The 9033-nt window shown below is 37.6% G+C and overlaps 1 protein-coding gene across 1 annotated transcript; it reads left to right on the plus strand.

Annotated features, from left to right (window-relative positions):
* Window positions 1-904: 904 nt before the first annotated feature.
* On the plus strand, window positions 905-2480 carry LOC132279428 (anthocyanidin 3-O-glucosyltransferase 5-like). Its single transcript, XM_059781404.1, has one exon. The coding sequence runs from the start codon at window positions 917-919 to the stop codon at window positions 2372-2374; it is 1458 nt and encodes a 485-aa protein (XP_059637387.1). The 5' UTR covers window positions 905-916; the 3' UTR covers window positions 2375-2480.
* The last annotated feature ends 6553 nt before the right edge of the window (window positions 2481-9033 follow it).

A 9033-nucleotide genomic window follows, 5' to 3' on the forward strand; every position in this document is an offset into this window, starting at 1 on the left:
AGCTGCAAAAATTGGCATGATATTTCAATGACTGATTAATAATTTAACTCAGCAGCAGATTCTAGCGTTTAATAATTTAAGTTTATGTTTTCTTTCTTTTTAAAGGTAAACCATAAGAGCAACCCAGCGCAATGTCACGCCCCGCCTATGGAGGTTGTACCACGCAGGTGACACGCAGACGCTAAGGAGGACGCTGCATGGCAACTGCATGGCAAGTGGAGTTTCTAGAGTCTTCCGGAGTAGTCTAGAGTTGTGTGGAAGATTCTAGATATGTGTAGTATATTCTAGAAGTGTGTGGAAGGTTCTAGAATGTTGTAGATATGTATGGAGATGTGTAGAAGGTGGAAGAAGATTCTAGATAATCAATCTCCACCGTTGGTTAGAATGCATCCTAACCATCCATTAGGGATGGGGATGCCTATAAATAGGAGTAGGACTTCATTTTGCAAACAACAAGTCCTGGAGTGAGTCTTGAGAGCCTTGTAGAGAGCTTGAGTGTTAGCCTTGTACAAAGCATTCTTTGAAGTAATAGAAGTGTTATTTCCTTGCCAACTTAAGTGCCTTAGTGTGTGTGAGTGTGCAAGCCAAGTGAGGAGAGGGCGAGGGCAACTACAACACTAGTAAGCGCACGAGGGGAGTGTGTTGGCTAAGGTGTGCACGGGAGTTAGGCTGACCAAGTACTTGCGAGAGTGAAAGCAACGTCTTGGTGCCGCACGGGAGCAGGTAGAGTGGTGCTGAAACTCTAAGCCCGTGACAGCAAGCTGAGTTTGTTGACTCACGAGTGTTCTCCTGCTACTTGCTTTCCCAAGTGTGAAGTGCCTATATAAACAATGCCATGTATATATTATAGATATCAACTGCACTCAAACATATAGCAACTTAATTGTTCTTCTGTTATCTTCACTAGTCTGAAACCATGGTGGTATCAGATCAGTACTCCAAGAAACCCCACCTAGCAGTCCTTCCAAGCCCAGGCATGGGCCACATCATCCCCCTCCTCGAGCTCTCTAAGCGCCTCGTCATCCACCACGGCTTCCATGTCAGCTTCCTCGTCATCACCACCGAAGCCTCCGCCGCCCAGAACCAACTCCTCCGCTCACCAACCCTCCCTCCCGACCTCCACGTCATCGACCTCCCACCTGCTGACGTGTCCCACCTCATCACCGACGATACCCTAGTCCTCACCCACCTATGTCTCATCGTCCGCGAGTCCCTCAAACCACTCCGGTCCATCCTCACCCAGCTGGACCGGCCCAAAGCTCTCATCATCGACCCCTTCACCACCGAGGCTTTCGACGTCTGCAGAGACCTCTCCATTCCCGTCTATTCCTTCTTCACCCCCTCCACTTCTCTGCTTGCTTTCTCATTGTACCTCCCCACGCTGGACCGGGAAGTCGAGGGCGAGTTCGTCGACATGCCAGAACCGGTTCAGGTCCCGGGTTGCACACCGATGCGAACCGAGGACCTTCTCGACCAGGTTCGCAACCGCAAGAACGAGGAGTACAAATGGTTCTTGTACCATGTCAGTAGGTTGAAAATGGCTACTGGGATTTTCGCAAACTCGTGGGAGGATCTCGAACCAGTCTCGTTACGAGCTCTGAAACAAACCCGTTTCTTTCAAGACATGCCCATTCCACCCGTTCACTCCGTCGGACCGCTGATCAAAGAAACCGAACCGTTGACAGAATCGGACAAAGAGATCATGACGTGGCTACACAAGCAACCGTGCGAGTCCGTTCTCTTCGTTTCGCTCGGAAGCGGCGGGACCTTGTCAACTGAGCAACTCACTGAGTTGGCGTCGGGTCTGGAAATGAGTCAGCAGAGGTTCGTACTGGTGGCGCGTAGACCCACGGACGCGAGTGCTTCGGCGGCGTTCTTCAACGTGGGCAGCGACGTGAACGACCCGGCGGCGTACTTGCCGGAAGGGTTTACCAAGAGGACGGAGGGAGTGGGGCTGGTGGTGCCGTCATGGGCGGCTCAAGTGGCGGTGCTCCGCCACCGTTCCACTGGCGGGTTCCTGTCGCATTGCGGGTGGAACTCGTCGTTGGAGAGCATCGTCCATGGGGTGCCGATGATCGCGTGGCCACTCTACACGGAGCAGAGGATGAATGCGACGATGCTAGCAGAGGAGGTGGGGGTGGCGATGAAGCCGGTGGCGAGGGGAGGAGAGAGAGTGATTGGAAAGGAAGAGATAGAGAGGGTGGTGAGGTTGGTGATGGAAGGTGAAAAAGGTAAGGTCATGAGACGTAGGGTTAAAGAGCTTCAAGAGAGCGCACGGAATGCGCTGAACCACGGTGGATCATCATATGATTCACTGTCTCTTGTTGCAGAGAGTTGGAAAGATGAGCTAGCTCATGAAGTTCTTGAAATGTAATACCACGCTCTGTCATGGCGAGTGGATTTGTGACTGATGTTTGTGCGCCACGTGCCGCGTGTGTTGTTGCTGTCCTAATATCAATTGGAGAGGGTTTGATTTTTAATTTTAATATTTCTTAGGTTTTGTGGTGGTGAAAAAAAAAAAAATAAAAAAAAAAAAAAAAAAAGTGTGTTGCTTCACAATATAAATAGATTATCATCTTTCTTATTGGAAATGGTTGCCATTCAGTACATTATATGGTAACAGCAATGGATCCTCTCATGTAATATCTATATGCCTAATATATTATAGTGTGTTGTAATATTACCATATCATAAGTTTATGTAATATTTGTATTGTTGATTTAAAGTTATTATATACTTGATGTAAAGTGTTAAGTTGTTATTAAATGGACTGTACAGCAGATTAAAAAGACAATCAACTAAAAAATTATTCAGAACTTAATTTAAAGATCAATCAAATAAAGAAAAGCTCAAGCAAGGCTTATGTAAGAAATTAATTTTTGAAAATTATTCTGTCACTCTGAGCTCTTTGAGTAATGGAAATATATTAAGCATCATATACTGAATATCTGCAATAGAATGATGCGACTGATCGTTTATAACATGCCAATATCTGCAATAGAATGATGCGACTGATCGTTTATAACACGCCAGTACTTTCCCTGTGTGATAGTCAGAGTCAGCTTAGCAAGTACTCTTGGTACTTTCCATGTGTGATAGTCAGCTTAGCAAGTAATTAGCTAACCTTCGTTTTTTCTTTTTCTATTTATTTATATATTTTTTTTTCAGATTAGAACTTCCCCACGCAAGGCCCTTTAAGGACCCATCGTGAGGTACAAACCTGGGGAGTGGAGTCCTGCCCAAAGATACTTCCGGGTGAGTTCGGGAACGTAGAGGTTAGGAGTCGAACCCGGACCTCGGATATGAAAGCCCAAGCTCTAACTATCACTACTACGCCCCGGGGCAGTAATTTGCTAACTTTGTTACTATCTCATTCAAAAGTTTATTGTTAAGTCTAAAATCATTTTTTATTCAAAAGTTTATTGTTAAGTCTAAAATTATTTTTTATTTTATTTGAATGGTTAAGCAGATAGACAACTTTTGCTCACGCTCAATTTCTAATTCCTATGCTTCTTTGAAAATAAAGAGATTATTCGTACCAATGGCCAGTGGCCAAGTGTTATTAGTCTCTTACTTCTTAAAGGGAAGTCAAGAATTGAAGACTCAAAAGAGATAAGTGCGTGTAAATAGCAACTAAAAAAAAGAAAGGTTATACGTATAATTTGAATAAAGACATTTTGATATTAGACTCTTAAGTGAAGACTTGAACAAATACATAAGGGAAGATTCTATGTGATGGGCTTTAGGTTCAAGTCTTCAGTTACGTATTTGTTCTCTAATTTGGTGAGAAAACACGCTTGCCTACATGTGCAAAATTGGCATGTTAGGAAACTGGGTATTTGGAGTTTTTCCCGAATAAATTCTAAGGATACTGTATAAAGCAGTCACTCCACATGGATCACGTAAAATTCAACCTTTCATTCATGAGCAATGATTTATGAGGCACCATGGCCAAGTGATTTATCATTAGAGCCAACCCCTTGGGATTTTTTTATATGTCCACGTGTTATAGTTTAATATATGAAAAACAATAAATTTATTGACAGAGTTTAAAAACTTACATATGTGCTAATTAATAATTGAGATAAACACTTAAGATATAGATTTTATTCTTTTTAAATATTGACAAAAGTTCTTGTTAGACTCTATCTATTGGAATAGCTACATAAATCAAATAGTTTTTTTTGTAGTGTGTGTATATATACATATTGTCATCGGCAAGAAACTAGCACACACCAACTACTTTACTCTTAATATATATACGGTTGAGCCTATTTTCTAATAAATTATGCTTTTGAAGAAATTGATTGTTTAAAAAAAATGTGCTATCATAAATTAAGGATAGAGGATGCAAGTGTCTCAATGATTCATGTTATACACTTGGTGAGAGTGCACCTTAACTAGGGGTGTCGTGACAACTTTTATAACTGGCTACTTATATTATGACACGATATTGTTCCGATAACACGAATTGCCATGCATCAACATTTTGCTCATTCAATTATAACTTTTACCACTGTGGACAACTATCTAACCATTTGTTGAATTGTGTACGATTACTCGACCAACACAATGGCAGTCCCCTATTTTCTCCAGAACTTGATATAATCTCTAGTAATGGTTCTAACCCACTCCTTCTAACCCATGAAGTTATAGTTCTAACCCACTCCTTAATCTACTGTTTAATATGTTTTGTTCATTCATTATTGGATCTGATTTGTACACTATTTAATTTGTTAATTTTATCTCCGAAAAAAACATTCACAACCTCCATCATCTCGGTAAAAGGCTTACTTTTCAACTAGTTGAACTTCAAGGAAGATTAATTCTATTAGAAATATTCAAAATGTGTATCGAATTGAATTAATGAACCGTACATAAGATTCAATGAGATATATATAAGACAATTGAGTAGGTGAGTGTTATATAAAATGTAGTAATGTAGTAATGTAGTAATGTAGTGTGGCCAAAAAAAAAAAAAAAATCTCTAAATAATAAATAAGGAGTATAATAGTATATGTTGGATTAGCCTTCAATTTATCTTATTTTTATTGTTAAGCGGATGCTAATATTTTTGGCTAGCTGAATACAATTGAATATACTTAATTTCTATCATTTTCATTTATTTTGTCCTTGTTATTTTGGTATATAAGTTTTGTTTTTACTTTTTCAATTGCTGTCACATTCGTCACATTGGTAAAAGTCTCATTTTTTAACTAATGTATTGTAGTAATTTGTGGCTAGACGTTCAGAAAATTTTCATTTCCATTTTTTTTTTTTTTTTCTATTTTCATCAAGCCTAAAAATTAGAATTTTTAAAGAAATTGTTCTAATAGATTAAAAATAGAGGAATGGTAATAACTGACTTTTAATCAACAATTCCTTCAAATAACCATAATAGTTTAATCGAAAAATTATTGGCTTTTAATAAGTCAAGTACACAAATTGCAGTCCTCTTGATTTGTTCGAAAAAAATAAAATGAATAATAATAATAATGAATGTGACTAGCTATATCGATAAGTCTCTTTCTCCATTCATCGTACAAAGCTTTGCTTGTTTGGGACCCTTTGTTGCATTTTATTATTTTTATTTATTTATTTATTTGATAAATCCACTTGTTTTTTTTATTTTTTACTTTAACTTAAGAGAATAATATTAGAATAAAGAGGAAATACAATATAGAGAAAGAGCATTTAACAATTACGGGTCCCATATTTCACTCAAAATCATCACATCTAGTGTCGAAAGCTTTGCTTGTTTGTTTCATTATAATTATTATTTTCCTTTCTTCATTTACTGTTGTATTTTATTTTTTTGTTATACGAATTGTATCTCCTGAAATAGCATTCACAATCTCCATCATGAGAAGGTCTTTGCTCTCCAATTCAACTCATGAAAGATTAATGTTAAGAATCAAATCCCTTTCGTTTAGCAAAGCTAAAGCAAATCCGGTGAACAACAATCATGCATGAAATTTCAATTACACAACAATGGAACAATCATCTAGCAACACATAATATATTACATGGTTCACCCTATAACTATAGGGCTAGGTCCACATAAAGAAAATTATTTTCCTTTCTTCATTTACTGTTGTATTTGATTTTTTTGTTATACGAATTGTATCTCCTGAAATGGCATTCACAATCTCCATCATGTGAATGTCTTTGCTCTCCAATTCAACTCATGAAAGATTAATGTTAAGAATCAAATTCCTTTTGTTTAGCAAAGCTAAAACAAATCTTGTGAACAACAATCATGCATGAAATTTCAATTACACAACAATCAGACAATCATCTCACAACACATAATATATTGCATGGTTCACCCTGTACCTATAGGGCTACTCCACATAAAGAAAATATTCCACTATAAAGATAATTGTAGAAAACATACACTTACACGGACAGTTATTCACTCACTTATTCCTTGGTTCACCCTATACTTCTAGGAGTAGGTCCACAGAAAGAAAATATTCCACTATTACAATAATTGTAGAGGACGTATACTGATACATACAATTATTCACTCACTCAGTCCTTCACCCCATTCATTCACTCAATCTCTAACTCATAGTATTAACAATTTCTATTTCTTACCCTCCCCAAAAAAAAATTAAAAAATAAAAAAATCTCTAACTCAATAGGAAATCTATCAACCAATCTCTTTAGCTCTTTTTGGGCTCACAACAAACCCACTCTTTGATTCCGGGTTAAGAGCAAACTCACGAGATTACATCTTTATGCACGTTTTTTATCTACTCACTCACTCAAATACTTATTCTTCTCTACCTTTCCCTCACTCTTGATTTTGGGTTAAGAGCAAACCCATGAAATGTAATACCACTAATTTTTTAAAGGATTATTTGGAGAATTTATTTATTTATTTTATTGCATTTTATTTAATTATGTGGCTATGTAAATTATGTGCTAATTTGATCTAATTGTTTATGTGATTTAATAGTATACATGTAATTAATTGATTGTGTGAAATTGCTTGATTAATTGTGTGTATTTATTTGTAATTATTTATTAGGAATTAAATATTTATTTATTTATTTTTATTTATTTAAAGGAAATGGATTTAGATGTAGTAATGGATCAACCAAATGGGTTTCATGGACTACTTGGATAGGAGCCTAGATGGGTAAGGATTATGACATATGTGTATGAGTTTTATATATATATATATATATATATATATATATATATGAAATTTTAAGTTTCATATATTTTAAATTTCAATTTATTTTGTGCATATATATATATATATATATATGATATATATAAAATTGATATATATATGTTACTCTGTGTATATATATGTATATACGTATAATTATATAGTTAGTATTATTATTACCTTATTTATTTTATTTTTCCTTTTTAATTTTCTTTTCCATTAAGTCAGAAACATGAGAGTTGGGGTAGGATTAGGAGTAGGGTTATATTATAACATATATATACATATATTATAGGTCTGTTATAGGGATTTACGTGAGTAAAATAGAGACAGAAAACAGAGAGCAGACAGAGGGAGAAAATGAGAGAACGCAGAGAGAGAGAGAAAGAGAAAGAGAGATCTGGCTAAGGAAGAAAACCGAACCAAGGAAGAAGGAATGAGAGGTTGTTCGTTGGGTTAGGACCAGACCTACAGAGGAGGACGACAGCAACCAGAGGCAGCTGACGTTGAGGATTTGGCCGGAGAAGAAGGGAGTTCAAGGTTTTCAATATGAAACCTGTGATTACCCTGGGGGGGTGGATTGTGATAACCTTGTGGACGGGTGTGCCGTGGGCGGGTGCGAGAGACACTGTCAGGCTACTACACTGGCGAGTTACGGGTGCACAATCCCACATCGCCTGGGAGAAGGTAAGGTGAAGTGCTTATATGTAAGTATGTCATCTCCAATTGTTATGAGGCCTTTTGGAGTAAAGCTCAAGAGCAAAACCGTGCTGGCTCAAGCCCAAAGCGGACAATATCATACCATGTGGTGGAGTGGGTCGTTACAAATGGTATCAGAGCCTGACCCAGCTGGAAGTGTGCCGACAGAGACGTTAGGCCTCCAAGCGGGCTGGATTGTGATGACCATGTGGGCGGGTGTGCCGTGGGCGGGTGAGAGAGACACTGACAGGCTACCACACTGGAGAGCTATGGGTGCACAGCCCCACATCGCCTAGGTAGAGGAAAGGTAAAATGCTTATATGTAAATGTGTCATCTCCAATTGGTATGAGGTCTTTTGGGGTGAAGCCTAATAGCAAAACCGTCCAGGTGCAGGCTCAAAGTGGACGGTATCATATCATGTGGTGAAGTGGATTGTTACAAAACCTTAAGGCAAATTCTATGCTATACTTCTCTTTTTTAATCTAGGGTTCAATGCATGTTTAGGACAACTTTATGATGATTATATAAGATTAACGAACCTGTTTGAATGCTTTAATCAGATCAAAACAAAAAGTAAATATGTGTCTATATGTGTATTTTTTATTTATATGATTATGTAAATTAAAGTATGGATTGTTGTTTAATCTTTTGTAAACATGCATAATCATCTTAAATAAATTATTGGGGACGTTTGGGACTTAGAACTGAAGCATAGGACCCATAATAATGGAGTTTGGAGGAGTTGCAGAGGCTGAAAACGGAGAAAACGACTCGCAGTAAGAACGAGTTGACTTAGTTCCAACTAAGTCGACTCAATTGCTGAAGAAATCGACCCAGTTTCAACTGAGTCGACTTGGTTGGAGAAAAAGTTGACTCATTTGAGAACGAGCCGACTCAGTTAGAAAATGAGTCAATTTCTTCTTAGAAGAAGTCGACTTAGTTAGACTGAGAGTTGGGATTTACGTTTTGGGTTCCCATTGTAGCCTATTTTACTTGATTTAAATGGGTTAAATGGACTTGGTAAATTTCCAGAATGCCTAATATACATTAATACGCTAGATTATGTATTTATGAAGACTTGAATTGACTAATGTAAATTATAACACTACAATAAAAATGGTTATTTACCGGATTTTATTTACTACATTTA

Source organism: Cornus florida, unplaced genomic scaffold, assembly GCF_030987335.1.
Source record: "Cornus florida cultivar Cherokee Brave unplaced genomic scaffold, ASM3098733v1 CherokeeBrave_3.0.0_Hap2_Chr10, whole genome shotgun sequence".
Lineage (NCBI taxonomy): Eukaryota > Viridiplantae > Streptophyta > Magnoliopsida > Cornales > Cornaceae > Cornus > Cornus florida.

Excerpts from the sequence above, each read along its gene's own strand:
- LOC132279428 (XM_059781404.1), top strand. The coding sequence starts at position 917 with ATGGTGGTATCAGATCAGTACTCCAAGAAACCCCACCTAGCAGTCCTT.